The sequence below is a fragment of the Quercus lobata genome, chromosome 10 (assembly GCF_001633185.2).
Source record: "Quercus lobata isolate SW786 chromosome 10, ValleyOak3.0 Primary Assembly, whole genome shotgun sequence".
Taxonomy (NCBI): Eukaryota; Viridiplantae; Streptophyta; class Magnoliopsida; order Fagales; family Fagaceae; genus Quercus; species Quercus lobata.
The window spans coordinates 25,631,382-25,651,860 of record NC_044913.1 but is presented as its reverse complement, the minus strand read 5'-3'; the positions used below and the strand labels follow the sequence as shown (position 1 = coordinate 25,651,860).

Genomic DNA, 20,479 nt, shown 5'->3' with positions numbered 1-20,479 from the left:
TATTTTTGTCCATAGAGGGAGATGGTGATAATTCTCATTCTTGGATTTTGGACTACTCTCTCCTTATTTAATTCTTAGCACAAAAATAAAAATGATAAAGATAACAAGGACATAACTAGGGATCAAGTGGGTAGTGGGTACTTCAAATAAACCCAAACCTTTCTCAACTTTAGACTATTGCCCTCCCAAATAAAAACACCCAAGAAACCAAGAATGGCTCAATGTATTTGGAGGTCTAAGGTGACAACTTTAATAGAGCATTTTATATATATAAATATTAATTATATTATATTATTTAACTTTTGGTATCAATTTTTTCTTCACTAAAAATCCATTTTTCTTGCCTGTTAAGATACAAAACAATTAATTAAGATTTTGTATTCAAATTTTGTTAACATTTTATTTTTTATTTATAACACAACTAATTCAGTCATGTTTTCTTACTTTTTTTCTCACTATTTCAAAGTATATGTATACTTTAGCACTCGTTCAGAAAAGAAAAGAAAAGAAAAACTAAATAAGTTGACGTCAAACGCACATCATTTTAAGTTAAATTACAAAAATAAATACAAAAAATAAAAATAAAAAACCTAAACGTCACGTGAGGAGCTATGTTAATATAATGTGAATTTGATGTGATAAGTGATAACTCATACTAACAGGAAAAGAGGGAAGAGTACTAAAGAAAAAATAAATAAAAAAGTAGAAAATGTCTATTCATTTTATTTGTTTTGGGAGATAGGGCCTTAGTTTTGTCTTTTCTCCTACTAATTTTATAGAAATAACATTTTACTGCTCAATAGAAGAGCCTTAAATTTTTTTTAAGTGAGAGAGTTTTTATTAAAATGTGCATTATGTATGACAAATATATATATATATATATATATAAAATATTTTATTGATGAAAAGAGGAGGCCTTTTTTTTTGGGGGGGGGGGGGGGTCTTAGGCCATTGCCTTAGTTGCCTATAGTGTTAATCCATCATTGCAAGAAACAATAAGTTTAGAGACACAACAATATTCACAATCATTTTAAAAATTGTTGAAGTGGCATGTACTGATCGGTGCTCATAAAAATAATGTTCGTGGTAAACCTATCTAAAAATGATGTTGTTCCAATCACAACTTGCCACATCAACAATTAAATATATATATATATATATATAATTGTCATACAAAATTAAATATTAATTTAACATTTATACTAATAAGGATATGAATGAAAATTAGAAATTTGTATTACCTTTATAATATGGTTATAGAGCTATTCTCACTTGTAAGATAACTTTTACTTCTTAAAATTTGAGATTTTTTTTTTCTTTTAACAAGAAGGTATTCATAATTTTTGGTAGACCAAAGCCAAAAGATAATAAATTTTTAAGGATTATAAGATTATTATTTTTTAATTTTTTAATTTGGGAGGTTATAACACCCAGTCACCCATCCCAACCTTATAATCTAATTATAGAGTGATGCTAGGAATACTATAAATGTTATTACTTTTATAAATTGATGTGCCAACAATCACAATAAATTAATGCAAAAATACATTCAATAAGTTATTAAAATCTACTAATTACATTCATTGTTACATTGGTTTGTAAATTTTATGTAATAAAATTTGTAAGATCTTTAATATTTTTCTAATCTTAATGTCATTTTAGATGTTAGGAAAAATTATAAAATTTATTGTTTATGGGTAAAAGTTATATCCAATAACTTAGGTGCAGTATTGTTTTTTCAAGAACAATTAAATTCAATGCATTAAGGTGTTTGAATTTAATTGAAAAACGCAATGCATTGCACCAAAGGCATCATACCTAAGTTTTACCATAGTTTTATTGTAGTCAAGAGCCTTGCAATTCAATTGGTTGACACTTTTTGATTTTTCAATGGAAACATCTAGGGTTCAAATCCCATCTCTCCATTTCTTTGAACTAAAAATTAATTTTCTCTTTTTGTAGGGTACTCAAGATGAATATTGTTGGAATACTATTACCCCAAGATGATTCTCAAGATAATTACACTAGCTTGAAGTGCTTATTTGACTTCGAAGTCTAGGGTTTAGGATTCAAAAATGCCTAACGAAATAGGACTTTTGAGATATGCACAAGCTAACAATTGAGAGAATGAGAAATCTAAATTGACTAAGAACTAAGTCATAATGCAGGCTTGCTCCTAATTGACTAAGTAATGAACATGGGCATCTCGAATGAAACAGTATCAGAGCAAGACATCTCGAATGAATGTAAGATACAATGTTTGAACTAATTTTTGTCTTACAAACACTAATTTACATCGAAATAAACATTCATACAAATCAACTGACTAAAACATGTACATAATATACCTCACAATATTCATAAATACTAACACAAATGCATAAACTTATAGGAATAAGATTGAAGAACTCGTTACTAAATCTAAGAAACTATGCTATTGGTCTCTGGGAAGTGCACTTTGATGTACTTTGGTTCATTGCTCTTTAAGTTTTCAAATTTGTGCTATGGTTTGTTCATTGTGTTGAAAGAGCTTTTCTATAGAGTTGAGTCCTCAATTTATATGTTGGGACTTGATATTTACTTTTGATTCCACTGTCATGTGTCCTTCTCTATTTGTCACCTTGCCATGTGTCCCACGTTCGCTGCTACTTTGTAAGTTGTAACCTCTTAGAGCATTAGCATTAGGGGTGTAAAAACTCCACAGTTGCTATTTTACCCACCAAACCTTCAAAACAAGCATTAGCCAAGTTGCTATTTCTAAAAAAAATTTGCAACATGGCTAAAGTAAGTTTGTATTTTTAACACCCACTATAGAAAGTTGGAAATTTCAGAAAATATATTTTATTACTCTCTCTTATTTCATTTCTCATCTTCGTTTCTCTCCTAAGCCTTTCTGTTTCGGTTTCTCTCTCTCTCTCGCTAGAGGTCGGTGTGGACTGGATTGGAGATTGGAGTAGACTGAAGATTGATGTGGTTTTGTGGCTAGGTCACAGTAGTTATGGCCCGATTCTCCCTCCAATCTGTTTGGTTTGGGTTTTGATTTTGGTGGTTTTTGAGTTAACGGGTTTTGGTGGTTGGTGTGGTGGTGGCGATTTTGGTTTTGTGGTTGGTTGTGGTGGTTACTTTGGTTGTTGCTGGTGGTGGGTGGTGGTTGCTTTGGTTTTTGGTGGTTATTTGTCTCTTTCTTGTTGATTTGTCTTTTTCTTCCTTAACTTTTTTAAAGCCTTTACTTTTTGTACAGGCTAAACAATTGCCCAAAGTTTGGTGTAATTATGTAATGACTGAACAATGGCCTCTTTTTTGTAATTATTTTGGTACACCTAAACTTCAAAGCATCTTCAGTGTATTTTTGAATTTCAATTGCAAATGGACAATGTTGTTATTTAATGGAATGCATGGTTTGGAAGTTAAACAGTTTTTCTTGTTGTGATTTAATGAAAGTTTGGGAAGTATGAGAAGTAGGTCTTATATTTCATAACATACCATACTGGGTTCTAACATTCGGTTCCAATTGCATACCATATCGGTTCTAATATCAGGTTTTGCCATATCATTAATTGCATATCATATTAGGTTCTAACATTACAGCATGGCCTAAATTGAGGGCCTAACAACACACCAAGTATTAACCTACAATTGCATAACATAAATTTCAAAACACATCACATTAATGAAAATTTGTTGTAACATTGCTAATTCTTTCCGATCACAAGTAGAGTATTAGGTGGGAAATTGCTAATTGGAAACACATTGTCAAAAACTATCTAAAACCTACCAAACTACCAAAAACAACCAAACTGCCAAAAGCTACAAACATACACAAAAAACGTTTATGCGTAAACCTCACCTATCTAATCCCCCCCTCCCCCCACCTATCTAACAAACCAAAGACATAATCACACACAGGCAGATCCTACTAATTACCAAAGACAATGCCAAACACATGGTTAGAAACTTCTCTCTCCTTATGCAGCTTGCAATCTCAACCTCAAGTGTGATAATCCTTTGCCTCTATTATGGGATAAGCACCTTGCCATGCTCACAAAGTTCATCTTCATGCCATTTGAAAAATTTACACTTGCGTCCAACCTGGAATTCAAATCAATGATTGAACCCATGACGTCTAACCCAAAATCATAGTATAATACTAAAAAAAAAAACATTTTTCTTTAATATTAAACATTACCTAGAAATTTGGACAATCGTAAAACCTTTTACCAAGGTTATCTGCTATCCACGATACCACTACCATTGGTTTCTTGCCATAGAAGCACCTGGTTGGGTCTCTTCTCCTTAGGCTTCCACTAGTTGATATAGAGCTTGATTCCTTGGACGAGATGAGCTCAGATGTAGGAGAGGAGCACCTGGTTGGGTATGTGATTTAGTGGTCTTTGATTTGGAGGTATGGGTAAAGGAGCTCAGATCGTGAATTTTGGGGGTTAGGGATTATGAATTTGTTGGTGGTGGTGGTTTAAAAAGGTGTGACCCACACATGTGAGCCAGTCACGTGAGACTCACGTGACTCTAATTGTGGTGGGAAGCTGATGTGGTTAAGGCAATAGTGACATTTAAGATTAAATAACTAATTTTTTAATTCGCCGTATACCATATAGGATATTTCCATTAGTGAGATGATCATAGGGACTAAAAAGGAACGTGTTTTTTTTAAATAGGGACTAAAAATGGTAAAAATAAAAAGTAGAGACCAAAATGGGAATATGGTCAAAATGTAGGGACAAAAAATACATTTCCGCTATATATATATACTCTATAGTTTATCAAAAGTATATATACTCTATATTTAGTAATTGATTAATGTTAATCATAGAATTATTCAATCCATAGCAAATACTTCTAAAACTCTTTGTTATCCCTTTTCTTTTCATTATATTCATTTTTTTTGTTCATTATATATTCAGGTTAATATGTCATATATTACATATTATTACAGTTCAACTTATTCTCTGGCTTTGCTTTTTATATATATATATATATATATATTAGGTGATGGAAGGTGGAACATCTAGTGCCCATAATGACAAACCCAATGACAAAGTCTCCAACTACAGGTAATACAAATGCACTTCCTCCTAAGTGTCCTAAAAAGAAAAAAATTTGAAGTTTGGGATCATTTTTGATGATGGGTGATTGTGATCCTAATCACCCTAGAGCATCATGTAATTTCTGTGGTAAAGATTATGGGTGTTGTGGGAAATGCAATGGGACTAGTAATTTATGGAATCGTCTTTATAATCAATACCCATATGTACGTACCGAGAATGTTAGCCCATCCCCAAGCTGCAGGCTCGTACTTTGAATAGTCTCAGCCCATTTAACCCATTTGGCTGAACACATCGAATGCAGGGCTAAGATGTGCTTGGCCGAACACTCAAATCGAATATCCTAAGATCTTGCCATGGATCAACGATAATGCCTTGGGAGAATCCGCCCACCGAGCAATAATTGGCTCTAGACGCAAGTTACTAGGAAGTCATATCAGCAGTAAGTGGTGGGTCCCATCCAATCACGGATATGGAGGAGAGCAATCCATTGACACGAGGAAAACCCCCTCATCATGACTACTCCATTAAAGGTAGGCTATAAATAAAGAAGCATCAAGAGAAGGGGGTGGAAAAGAGATTGAGGGAAGAGAAACACGAGAAAAGTCGGGAAACACACGCTAGGGAAATATGTGAATCCTGCTTAGGTTCCTGGGTAGATGCTTGGCCATCCAATTCATCATCTCGGCCGAGCTAGAATACAAAGAATCTAGGATTTAGGTGACAGTTTGAATCCACTAGTAACCTTTCACTACAAGAAAAAAGACTTAATACAACCAAAAAAGTCGTTGCAATAACAACTAATGTCGTTGTAATAGGTGTTATTGCAACAAAAAAAAGTCAATGCAAGCCGTTGTAATAAACTTCGAAGCAATAGGTTTATGCAACACTAGATTTTCATTACAATAAATTCCACATATCGCAAACATTTACTTTGAAAATCTTATTGCAATAGGTTGATTTTTTTATTAAAAATAATTTTAAAAAAATTATAAAAAAAAATCATTTTTTTAAATAATAATTTTTTCATTAACTTGTTTTGCAATTCAAAAACCATATCTAGGAACTATACTAACAAATTAAACATATGCATAAAAGATGAAGAATTCAAAATACTTCATTTCAATACATATGTCAAAAAACAAAAATATTACACAACTTGTTGAGTTTACATTCAAACACATAGTTTCAAAAAGTATGCAAAAATCAATACAACATGAAAGAAAAGTTTCTTCCCGAAGGTGTGATCCAAGCATGCTTCACAACCATTTCATTGACTTACCACTTATTTTGGGAAAAAAAAAGTATAAAGTTGAAAAACATCATATATATATACAACACAATGACAAGAATTTCTTAAAAAAACACACATACAAAACAATATTGCTTGAAGCTTGTGCAATTAAACAAAGAAAAATCAAATTAAAATTTAAAGAGAACCAAAAGATTACTTGAAAGTTAGAGAGAAAATCTTTAAACTGAGAAAGAGTCTCTCCAAGGAGACTATGAATTAAGAGAGATTGAAATTTGAGAGAGAAAATTTAGAGTTAGTAGATATGAGAGTGAGATGGAAATTTGAGAGATAAGTTTTGTAGTTAGTAGATAAATTTGAATTTTGAGATATGCTTAAGAAAGAGGAAAAGAGAAATGAGAAAAAAAAAAAAAAGAGAGATTCGTGGGGAGAGAGAGAGAATTTGAGATTAAAAAAAAAAAGCAAAGAAATAGGAGATAGAGGTGGGTGAGATAAAGAGGGAAACTAAGATAAAAAAGAGAGAGAGAGAGAGAGAGAGATAGGCGTGGGTGTGAGTTAAATTTGAGATGAGAAAAAATAGGAAGATAGATGTGGTGAGAGAAAGTGGGAAATTGAGAAGAGAAAAAAAAAATTGAAGACATGTGGTGTGAGAGAAATATTGAGATTAGAAAAGAAAAAAGAAGAAGAAGGGATAGACATGGGTGAGAGAGAGGAAATTAATGAAAAAAAATAGCTTCAATTTCCCGAATTTTTCCGCTACTCAATTACTCACCTCTATTACAACAATATAGTTCAATGTGAAACAAAAGATTACCTATTACAACAACACATCTCAATGTAAAATAAGAGTTACCTATTACAACAACACATTTCAATGTAACATAATAATTATTGCTACAATCTCATATTGATGTAATAAATTTAAGTTACTATTACAACAAAAAATAATCTAAAGATGCAATAGTATATATATTACATCCATTATTTTTTTTTTGTTGCAATAGTACTTGTGGGATAAGCCCAACCTAGAATACAAGTAAATTGATGGTCAAGGCCTAAAAGTCCAAGGTTATTTGGAAAGGACCACCATACCATGTTTTTGAGGAACTTGGCTTAGGTAGGTAACATCCTTTCTCTATCTTCCATTTACTTAAACTTGATTACATTATAAATGATAACATGAATAATATAATAATAGTAATATTTATTTTATCTTATGTTGTGGATGATTGATTACGTTGCTACTTGCTTTGGAGGAGTTCTGTTTAACTTTTGAAATGGTTACAGACTAAAAGTTGATTGATGTGATCTATTTTGTGAAGAACTTTTGTTAGACTTGTATGTTTATTTTTAGTGGGTTTAATTTTAATTACATTGTGGCTTTTGAGAGAATGCATACCATTTTGAAGCTTATTTGTTATGTTGGTATGCTATTATTTCGAATACTTGATGTGACTTTGGGAATGTTAAGACTTTGAGTTTTGTTGATTTAATTTTCCTCAGTTATATGGTAGCAACTTACTATTTTTTTTTTCTCTTTTTTGTGTGTATAGAAATTGTCTGTTAGAGATGATATATCTCTTTTTCATTAACCCTATGTTTGTGTTGGAATTGAGATTATTCAATGAAATCAGCCTTTAATTTTTTGTGTGCATTAGTTATATTTTGATATTATTCAATAACAAATTGTAATTTGTGATAAATTTGTTTAAAAGAACATTTTTTTAATGCCAACCCACACAACCCGCCTAACCTACCGAGTTAAAACCATCACACTTTGTAACAAATCCGTTGGATTTAGGCTTTGGTGGGTCAGTGACAAATTGGAATTTTCCCAACCTGCTAGTAGCGGATTGGATAGAAATATTGGCATTTACCAGCCCAACCCGCCTTGTGCACACCCCTAGTCTTACATAATATAGATGTATTTCTTCAGAGTTTCCTCCGTGGATGTAGGTTGATAAGTTTGAACCACAAAACCCTCGTATTCTCATGTTCCTATTCTACGATTTCTCTTTCACATCTACTCTAGCATAGACAACATGTTATACATATCAATGCTAATATTTAACATAGTATCAAAGACAAAATTTGTTCTTGGCATTAAGCAAAATATCTCTACACTGTAAAGAAGTTCCCACGCATACAGATCTACCATAGTCACTGTGCTACTACTTGCCTCCAGATCTGGCCCTTATGACATCATACAGATAGCCTTTCACAGAGCCACTGTCACTACCTTGCCAATAAGGCCAATATCCAACATCTCAAGCAAATCATGCCTTTACCTTTTAGATTTTTGCAAATCAAACCTTTGTCTAATGAAACCAACTACATAGACGTGCTCCAAGGTCTTTTACAACAAAAACCTAGAAATCCAGCGACCTATGACCTCCACACGTGCTACCTCGCATTGCCACAAGTTTTGTTGACAATCCCACGCGTTACCTCAGATTCCTCACGCTTAAATCATTCTATGGTCACACGCACTGTAATGCCCCAATTTGATTGATTGTGTGATGTGTGTGGGTGTGTGATGAGTTCCACGTCAGGCATATATTGGGTTAAACTGGACTTTATTAATAACTACAAGGAGCCTCAATTGTGACTAGTCCTTTTGAGGTATAGTGCAGATGTGGCTAGCGCTTTTCCTTGCGTTGTTACATATGGTATTAGAGCCAGGTTAGTAATCCCGTGTGGGTTCAGAGACACTACCCTATAAAGTGGGCCCTAACGAGGACGTTAGGGATTTAAGTGGGGGAGATTGTAATACCCCAATTTGATTGATTGTGTGATGTATGTGAATGTGTGATGAGTCCCACATCGGGTATTTACTAGATTGAACTGAGTTTTATTAACAACTGCAAGGAGCCTCAATTGTGACTAATCATTTTGAGGTATAGCGCAGATGTGGCTAGCGCTTTTTCTTGGGTCGTTACATATGTAATTATACAGAATACACAACAGAATAGAGTCAAGCTAGACACAAGTATTTTGATTTTTCACAAACTCATTCAATGATATCAAAAATAATTATTTCAAAACATATAATGGATCACTTAATATAATTGAAATCACATCTTAAAATCATTAGAAAACACATACATATAATTGATCAAAGTACAGTGTCACATATACATATCACATATTCTCACATACAATCCTGTGAACGGATACCAACATCTAACCCCTGCTGGTGAGAGATCAACACATATTCTCACATACAATCCTGTGAGCGGATTTACACATATACCTGATACATCTAATCAATTCTAAAACACTTATTTTGAGTCACATATCACAAGGAAAAGTTTATACAAAATATAATAATTTTCTTAGTATTAACAATTTCCTTTCAAATACAAAGGCATATCAAAGATCACAATATTGAATAGAACATAAATCAAAGGATGCTTGATTCTCATGGGGAACGAATAGAAACTGAGGAGTTTATGTAAATATATTAGAATTCTTGAGTAAATCTGAAAATTATATTTGCTAAAAGGAACATTTTAAATACCATTTGGAGAATAGGAATATGACCTTGAAATCACTTGATTTTAACAAATTCAAAGAACAAAAACCTTTTTAGAAAACTTACATTGAAACTCAATTATTTACAGAAAATAGTTTAGTTTAGAAATCACATTTTAAATGAGATTTGGACATTCAAAACTTATTTAAAATTCGAAGTATCTCTTTAAAAAATTATTTAATAGTTGAAATTTCTCTTTCAATTATACAAAAATACTTTTGACAAATACCCCAATTTGATTGATTGTGTGATATGCGTGGGTGTATGATGACTCCCACATTGAGTATTTATTGGGTTGAACTGGGCTTTATTAACATTTGCAAGAAGCCTCAATTGTGATTAGTCCTTTTGAGGTATAGCGCAGATGTAGCTAGCGCATTTCCTTGGGTAGTTACATATGGTATCAAAATCAGCCCGGTAATCCCATGTGAGCTCAGAGATACTATCCCACAAAGTGGGCCCTAACGAGGATGTTAGGGACTTAAGTAGGGGAAATTATGATACCCCAATTTGATTGATTGTGTCATGTGTGTGGGTATGTGATGAGTCCCACATCAGGCATATATTGGGTTAAACTGGACTTTATTAACAACTACAAGGAGCCTCAATTGTGACTAGTTCTTTTGAGGTATAGCGCAGATGTAGCTAACGCTTTTCCTTAGGTCGTTACACGCACCACCCTATTGGTCTTGTCATCTGCCAATCTGAAAAGAGGAGAAATCCAACGGTCATCCACTATAGCACACGCTCCCATGATCCATCTAGGTTCTTCACTTGCCACCACATGTCGGTACGTATATGCATGTGCCATACATATCTTTGCTGATGTCATTGTCATGTCATTTGTGACGTCACACACGACACATTATTCGCCATGCAAGCTTTGGCATGAAGCGCCACATAAGCATCCAGTCAATGCCACGTCATAGGATGACATTAGCGTCTCTACAGCCCGATATGTGACCCAACCCGAACAACCTAGAACCAACCCGCACCGTGCTAACTTTTGACTTTGACCGTTGATTTTGATCTTTAGTTGACTTTGACTTTTTCTTTGACCATTAACCAAAAGTTAAAATTCTTGAAATAGCCTATTTTGTTCAAATTTTCGCATATATTCTGATTTTGGATTTCGTTCCTTCATTTGAAGCTCCAAAATCAGTCAATTGGCATATTCTTCATCATGGTTTCTTCAAGACATTTTTCAAGGCATCTTCGCATGTTTATCCATTTTCAAGCTTTCATCAAAATTTCACCTTGAGTTTGAGGATGGATGATGTTAGAGATATATTAGACATATTAGCTCAATGTAATAGGCCCAAGTCCACCTACTTTGTGTGTAAGGCAAGTCTCCTACTTGCACTAAAAGTTTAAGGTTTAGGCTTCTATATATATTCATGTTATGGTTTATTGTAATACAGACTTTATACTGCACTCTTAAATAAGAAAGATGTAATTTATTCTATGGATGTAAATCGATAAAGCCAAACCATGCAACCTTCGTGTTCTCATATTCTAATTCTATGCTTCATTTTTTGCATCTATTCAAGCATATGCACATGGTATACACATTAATGCTAATATTTAACAAATATATTATATATATTAGCCAATGTAATATATTTCTAATAAGACATTTGTTAATGAACTATTTTAAAAGACTTTTGATATCACTTTCTTGGAAATTATAAAATGATCATGTTAACAGAACTATTAGAGCAATTGTTAATAAATTATAATAGAAAAGTTTTGATACTTTCATGACAAATATAAAAAATTACCAATAATATTTATTATTTTATCTTTCTCCTAATAAAATATTTCTAAAAATAATTCCTTAACTTTTTTTTTTTAGAGATAATTATAATATGCTGTTAATCTCGTAACTCGAATTCTTTCTCCCCCAGACCCCCAAGCACTTTGTGCATGAGGATGTGCCAATTCAGCTACAAGGACTTTGGCAAAATAATTCCTTAACTAATGTCACTAAGACAACTCTTACCATTTTCCTATTAATAATAGGGTCCAATTAATGTATGCCCTAATAACAAATCCGTTTTTGGAAAAATTTTATCGAAAATTGAAAAAACTGTCAAAATTTTTTTAATTTCTGATAAAACTTTTTTCAAAAATGGTATACTATTGTGTGCCCTTAGGACACACGTTAGTAAAATATATATATTTATTATTTTTTTTATTTTTTATACAAGATAGGATTCTAATCTAGCTTAATCTAAGTGTATATGTGTGCGAAACTCTTTCCTAGAGACTTAAACGTCGGCTCTTGCCCTCCACACTCTGCAAGTATAAGAATGATCATCGCACCAAGAATGTGCAGTAAAATCCATCTCACCAAAACTTTTCTTTCTTATTAACAAAAATCCTTAATAAAGAAAACTTTTCTTTATTATTAAGGATTTTACTTAGGGTTTATTTGGATAAAATTTATTTTGTTGAAATTGAAAACTGAAAACTGAAAACTAAAAACACTATAGCAAAATAATTTTTAAATATATGAATAGTATCATGAGATCAATTTTTAATGAAAAAAGTGCTAAAAAGTGAAGTTTGTGGGTCTCGTGAATAGTAAATAGGACCCACTGATGTGCTGAAAATTCAAAAATTTTGACTATTGTTCATATACAGTGCATAAACAGTAACCATTTCGGCTAAATTTTGTCTCTGAATCGTGTTAAAAAAAAAAGAAAAAGAAAAGGGAGCAAAACACAACACAAAATGCAAACGTCATATTAATCTTTATCCAAACTGCACCGTGATAATAAAGAAAAGTTTTGGTAAGGTGGTACTGGTCCACGCGCTTAATCAACGCTCTAAATTCCAATGTCAAACAGAAGAAGTTGTCTACTCTTCGTCCCCAATGTGACACTGGCAATTTTCACGAACAAAATATTCCAATGTCAAAAGCACCTGTAAAAGATTGAGTTTTGATTTCTTATTATAGATCGTCCAGACAAATTGAATTCAAGCAACTATTCAACTGCTAATCACAATTGAGTAGTTATAAAATCACAAATTATTCTATAATTTTTTTGCTATAACTTTAATGTGAGAGAATGTAAATAATTAACTATTACTTATACACAAATCTACTATCTTTTCTTTACTAATTAAACTTTGGTACGTCACAATTATAATAAAAAGTTGTGAAAAATTATGTGATCTAGACTTTTCTATCACAACTAATTCAATCACGGAATCTTATAGAAACGTGTAGTCATCATCCCGACACATACATTGATGAATCTTATAGAAACGTGTAGTCATCATCCCCACACATACGTTGATACATGCAGCTCCTTTATGAAAAGAAGACTTTTAAATTTGGGTCAATGGAGTTTTTCTTTTGTTTACATCGATTGATTTAGACATTGGTTTGAATTTCATTTTGCAACTTATTTTTCTATCTGTATTCACCGCGGTGTTTCCAGCTTTTCTGTCTGGTGCGGCAACCTTTTATTTTATTAAGAAAGTATATCTTTTTGACTTGGACCACACCTGACACCACCATGAAGTGGACAGGTATATTTTACTAAACTTTTTTTTTTTCATTGCGATGAGATGACTATATTGGACTTGGTCTCCTCTAGTCAATAAAATAAAATAAAAATCAGTATTACCAATTATTTTATTTGAAGCACTCACATTCAGTGTACCATTATTTTTTAAAAAGTAAACTAATTTTTTTCCGAGGTTTCTCTTTTTTTTTTTTTTTTTTTGAAAAGAAGGTTTCTCTTTAAACTATGTAAGTTTTAAGTGTAATTAAGGGTGCGTTTGAATTGACTTCAAACTGATTCCGAAAATGGTTTTCCGGAAAATTCGGTGTTTGGTTGTTACTTCAAATTCGGTCAAATTGAAAAGCATTTCCAGTTGACCGAAAATGAGAGCCAAAACAACGGAAAATCATTTCCGTTTTCATTTTCACTTCAAATGATTTCCGCCCTTGGAAAATAGAAGAGAGAGAGAGAGAGAGAAAGAGCAAGAAGATCGCCGACGTCGGAGCAAGAAGATCGCATCGGAGCAAGACGATCGCACCGCTCCGATCGTTCAAACCCACCCTCGTCGAACCCAGTCACCGATCATCGAGATCGTCTCACCATTTTCGGACCACGCGCGAAGAGAGAGACAGAGAGAGTAGAGAGATCGTCGCACCGCGAACCCAGTCGCACCGACGAACCCCGACGAACCCAGTCGCACCGACGAACCCACTCGCACCGATTCGTTCTCGTTCTCGTTTGAAATTTTTGTGATTTTGATTTTTTACTTTCTCTCTTTGATCTCTGATTTTGTTGTTGTTGTTGTGGTGGCGTGGGTGGTGGTGTTTTGGTGTTCCCGATCGCCATTCGAATCGCACCCTTCGTCGTCCCCGATCGCGAACCCAAATTCGTCGTCCCTGATCGCCGCAGTCGCAGCACCGATTCGTCGTCCCCGATCGCGATGGTCGCACCCCAAAACCGATCGTCCTCCCTCTCTTCCTTCTTCTCTCAATTTGACCGGAATATGATTTTTTTTTTCTGGGTTTTATTTGTGTTTTGGTGTTCTGTATGATTTTGATTTTTGGTGTTGTTGGGGAGGTGGTGTTTTGGTGGTTGTGGCTTTTATTGCCGGAGTTTGCTGCCGTGAGTTTGGCGGAGTTTGTAGGAAAATAACATTTTCAACCATACAATCAAACACCAGAAAATATTTTTCACAACATTTTCCGTAATGCAACCAAACACTTAAAAATATTTTCCTTTCCGGAAAATAGCATTTCCGGAAAATAAGTATTTTCCGGAAAATCACTTACATGAAACAAACACAGCCTAATATTATTTTATTGAATTATATTTGTGACTTGATTTTTTTAGTTTAGTTTAACACAAAATCTCATATGACTTTGTTTTATGTCAAAATTTAGAGTCACATTTTCACGCTGTGTTCCATTCAATGGAAAAAGTTTGAAAAAGTTACGTGAACAATATTTTAATAATAAATTTAAAATGACAAATTATTATAATGATAGATTTAAATTAAAAAATTATAACAATTTATTACTTAAAATTTATTGTGAATATATTATGGATGTAGCATTTTTCAAAAAGTTTAATTCTAAACAAGTTTAAAACTTTTTTCTTCCAAGCCATTATATGTTGATTAAAAAGATCATTCATATATATAATTCTAGTCCACATAATACTTACTTTAATGAATCATATAATTTATTTAAATATTGCACTTACACAATGATTTGAATGAAATAGCTCAGCAACAGTCAAGTGTTATACAAATGACTGGTTTTAATATAAAATAATGTTAGTCATAGTTTCTATCTAAACAACATGTTTTTTTTTGTTTTTGCATCACGGCACGTTAAGACCCGAACACACGTATCTAAAATTAGACACGTGCTAAAAGGACACTCAACACCAACTTCACCGGCTTTTGAAAATACAAACTAAACAGTGAAATCTCTTATTAATTCTCTTTCTTCCAGCCTGGTGTTAGAAAACTCTGCACCTTTTTACTATCCAATTTTAATGACAACGTTGACGGTTATACACCTTCCCCAAACTACCCTTAACCAAAGAGCAAAAAATCAAGTCTTTAGACTTAAAAGAAAGCCCAAAAATGTAAATATATATATACACTCCAAAACCCAACAACGTCACACCACACAACCAAAACTCAACCCCCCATTTATTATCCTATGAAAAAACACACACTCAATTTTATTACAGGTACCACCATTCAGACAAAAATTAAACCCAAACAGACGTATCCACATTTTTCTCTGTGTGAAACTTCCAATTGACTATATACTTTCTCAATAAAAACAGACACTGCAGATCACATCTGTTGGGTTTGGAAATGAAACAATAGACGACAGTCACTCTCTCTTCCTGACAAAAAGTCCTATCCGTACTACCTAGAAGAAATATTAACGAGCAAAAGCTGGAAGAGTGTTGTTGTTGTTGTTGTTGTCCATTTATTAGTGATTATCGCCTGACTGACAGTCCGTACCATTAATGCTTGCTTTGATGAGGTTTCTGGCCCACCTCTGCGCCTGCTTGCTAAAGAGATTCAAACGCGGCGGCGGCAGAGGCGGCGCCGCCGACGATGCCGAAGACGAAGTTGTCGACTCCTTTGACATCTTCTTCGAGCTCCGCGCTCTCCAAGTCGCCACCAATTTCTTCTCCGAGCTCAATAAGCTCGGTCACGGTGGCTTTGGTCCCGTCTACAAGGTATCATAAACTCAACTTTTTCTTTTTCTTTTTCTTTTTTAATTATAAAAAATTAAACAAAATTACGAAATTATCCCCCGGAAATTTCAGATATTTGTGTGAGTTCTTACTTTAATTAATAATATTTTATTGTAGAATTTTCATGTATAGTAGAATCAGAATAAAAATAAAATAAAATAAGAGTATAATTTATATACCTACAAAAAAAGTTTCAGCTTTTTATATTAATAAATTAATGTTGTGTTAATTTTTGGGACTGTTATTAGTTGGTCAATGATGATTGTGGAAACTGATATACAGGGATTGATGCCAAATGGACAAGAAGTGGCAGTGAAGAAGCTATCATTAGAATCAAGACAAGGGAGGAGAGAATTCACTAATGAGGTGAAACTGTTGCTTAAACTTCAGCACAAGAATTTGGTCACATTATTTGGATGTTGTGCTGAAGGGCCTGAGAAAATGCTTATATATGAATACCTGCCTAACAAAAGCCTCGATTACTTTCTATTTGGTAAAAATTTTCATCTTATTATTATTATTGTTTATAATTTAATTGCTATAAGTTATATAGAGGTTGAGCCTTCGTGTGATGGTGATGGCAAGTGCCTTCCACCAAAAAGTGATAGGTTGTGGGAGTTTTGTGCATTGGGTACAACTAATTGTTATAAGTTATAACAAGTGGGGGGAGGGGCATTTGTTATACGTATATTGGAGACCAGACAATAGTCACAATTTTATTGAGTTACAAGCTTCTTAGCTATTGGGTGCTTTATATATGTTGCCGTCGAATTTTTGTATAGATTGAATATTTGTCACCTTATTTAGAATAAGGATACTCTAGAATTCTTAGGGTAACTTCAACATGGAATTCCGAAAATCTTATCAATTCATTTTGAAACGAGTACTGGACTTTGCTACATCAACATTAATTTAAATAGATGCCAAAATTGTAATTGTCATTTTTTTTTTCAACTGTTGATGACTTGGTATAGTAAGCCAATCATTTTAAAATGAATAAACAGGATTTAGGAACTCAATGATGGAGTTTTTTTTTTTGAAACTTCCATGATGGAGTTATAATAAGAACTCTAGAGGATCTTAATCCCATTATTTGATAAAACTATCAGGAATAGGATGGTTTTGTTAGTGTTTGTGTGTTTTGGGGAGGGGGAGAAATAATTTTTTTTATGCAGCTACAGCTATGAGACTCACACGTTTTGAGAGGTTGGATGTGTATATAGTATGCATGAAATAGCTTCTCATGGGGATGGGATTTTAATTTTTTTTTTTTTGGATAAGTAGGATTTTGATTTTTTCAGATAAAGAGAAGTCTGCATCCCTGGATTGGCCAACAAGATTTCGAATAGTAACAGGCATTACGCGAGGCCTTCAATACCTACATGAAGAGGCCCCATTAAGGATCATTCATAGAGACATCAAAGCTAGTAACATATTGCTGGATGAGCATTTGAATCCAAAAATTTCAGATTTTGGCTTGGCGAGGCTCTTTCCTGGGGATGACACCCATGTAAATACGTTTAGGATATCTGGTACTCAGTGAGTGGTTTCTTAAATTTCGTCAGCTTCTCCTATTTGTGTTTGTTCTTAATTAGTTGTTTTCACTGCTTCAAGTGATATTAGTCTATCTTAAGAACTATTGTTTGGGTTAGTAGCTAAGAAAATGATAAAAAAAATATGTTGTTGAATGCAGTGGTTACATGGCCCCTGAATACGCAATGCATGGATATTTGTCTGTGAAGACAGATGTTTTCAGTTATGGAGTTTTGGTGTTAGAGATTGTTAGTGGGAGAAAGAACCATGACACAAAGCTTAGTTCAGAGAAACAAGATCTCTTGAACTACGTAAGTTACTTTATCTGAAACCTAAATCTTGTAATGAATGATGGTTGCCACATGTGATGCTCATCTCTCTGGATGCCAACCTAAAAGATTTATAAACAACGAAATTCGCATTAACTGATTGAGTCATTGTTGTTATATTCTTGTCTTATCATCCTTTGAGTATCAGAGAATCGAAACCCATATATTGCAACATACTCCAATAAATTGAAGATACATCTAATAGGGAAGATCTAATTAAAGGTTCTTTTTTGTTAGGGTAACCTTCTGTTCCAGATAATTGAGGATTAATGCAAATATTAGCATCATTACTGAATATTTTCTGGCATTTGTACCTCCCAAACATGCTACTTCTTTACTATAATTCTTCTTTAACCCTTCTCTATTAAGTTCCCTGACAACACACACACAAAACCACCCTCAATGAGGCCTTTCACATTTACAGCAAACCTCATTTGAATTGGTATTGCCTCAAGACTCTTAGGCAATGAGTCACCTTTGACAATTGCTTTTCCTGCCTTGTAGTGGAATCTCCATTTCAGTGAGTAATTTGCTATGCCTGAGAAGGTGGATTGATATAGTTATTAAACCCCCCCCCCCCCCCTCTCTCTTTTTCTATCTTTGATAAGTATTGGTTTTTAGCTAGTTTTCTCAAATTCAACTAGGAGTAATTTAAAATTCATATTTTTTTCCATTTAACCAATTTGATGGTATCTATGAACAAATTGTGGAGTGTTAAGGCCCTATTTGTTTCGGCATAAAATGCTTTTTGGAAAATATTTTCTCCAGTGTTTGGTGTGATTAAAAATGTCAATCAATGTAAAACTTTTCGTTGGACAATGGAAAATTACACAAAAATGGCAAAAAACGATTTATGCTTTTGAAAGTGTCAACCGCTTTCTAAAAAAGGCCTTGGCTTTATCCCCTCCACACTTATCCCTTTCAATCCTCTATGCTGGCACTAGTCCACTACCATCTCATCATCCATTGCCAAAGGTTGTTGTCACCCACCCACCTGACCATCATTGCTCATCACCACTAGCTGTAGCAGCCCGTTAGTCACTGTTGCAGGCTATCATGGCCACCAACTGCCAGCCACCAGCTGCCACTCAACCCACCTGCTTGCTTGCTTATTGTCAACCACCAGCCATTATTTGCCAACCTGCTGGCTGCCACTAGCTTGTTCTATGCCACCAATTTGCCAGACACTGCTGTCACCATTGGCCACCACCCAGTTGCCCTCACCACTGGTAGTGGTTACCTGAATATGTTGCCACCGCTGCCACTTTTCTCCCCCCAATTGCCATTATTGTCTGAAATTTTGGGCGCAATTAAGCACTTAAAAACATTTTCTGGGTTGCAACCAAACAATAAAAAACAAATAATTTCCACTAAAACAGAAAACATTTTGCACTGAAACAGACTGAGTAAGAGTTGTCAATTCCAATATATCCTTATCTCACGTATCAAGTTATAAAGTGCTCCCTGAATTGCTTTCTTTTGCATAATGTAGTTATATAGTGCCTTCTCATGAATTTATATCTAATTAATCAATATTGATCTTCAAGTATATTTAGCAATTTGGATTGGCCTAAAGCAGAGGTGTTTGTTGCCCACATTGGGAAAGGGGAAAAAATGCTCAGTTAATTCCTTTGATTCTTTGTTGCTATATTTTGCAGACATGGATGCTGTATCAAGCAGGGAGGACATTGGAATTAATTGACCCAACCATTGCCAAGTACAATCCTGATGAGGCAGCTATGTGCATCCAGCTTGGGCTGTTATGTTGTCAACAAAGTGTTGCAGAAAGGCCTGACATGAATGCAGTTCATCTCATGCTTTTGAGTGATTCATTTACATTGCCCAGACCAGGTAAACCCGGAATTCAAGGTCGTGGTGGACGTTGGACCTCTACCAGTACTGCTTTGACTAATACCAATGCTAGTAGCACGGCTACTGGTGCTACCAAGGCTTCTGGAGGCGGTAGTTTTGTTGAGGAATATTCTAGAAATTCTATATCTGTTTCTTCTATTGATGAAGGAAGATGACCGGATTTTATAGAATGTAAAGGGCAATTAGCTTCATTTATATTATGTAAAGTTTCTTCTTCTTGTTTTTTGGGCTAAATTTTTTATGCTAATTTAGTGTAGTTTTTGTTTTTATTTTTTTACATTAAAACCATTTGCTGTACTAGTGATAGAGCAAAGATCAAGAGCTTTTATTTTCTGAATCCATTGGTTTTTACGTGATTAAACATTGAATCTCAATTATTGATGAATGATTAGATACTATGAAGATAATGCATGAATAGTCAATTACCAATTTGTATAGGTTTTGAGCAAACAGTTTGTGAACCTTCAATGTTTTCTGAATGAAATTTGGAATCATGTTTGTTCTGACGAATGAATGATTTTATTGAAACCCTGGAGTAGTAGAGTCCTATGGATACAACTTTTCTCCTTTGTTGATATAGCTTGTTCAGATTAGAGTAACATTAATTTCACTTGGGTTTACTGCTAGAACCACTTTTATCA

At 33.8% G+C, this 20,479-nt stretch overlaps 1 protein-coding gene across 1 annotated transcript; it reads left to right on the top strand.

Moving 5' to 3' along the window:
• The first annotated feature begins 15,568 nt into the window (after nucleotides 1-15,568).
• Nucleotides 15,569-20,199, top strand: LOC115963976 (cysteine-rich receptor-like protein kinase 10). Its single transcript, XM_031083249.1, has 5 exons — nucleotides 15,569-16,086; nucleotides 16,387-16,597; nucleotides 17,406-17,643; nucleotides 17,798-17,948; nucleotides 19,625-20,199. The coding sequence occupies exons 1-5, from the start codon at nucleotides 15,871-15,873 to the stop codon at nucleotides 19,991-19,993; spliced, it is 1,185 nt and encodes a 394-aa protein (XP_030939109.1). The 5' UTR covers nucleotides 15,569-15,870; the 3' UTR covers nucleotides 19,994-20,199.
• Nucleotides 20,200-20,479: the final 280 nt, after the last annotated feature.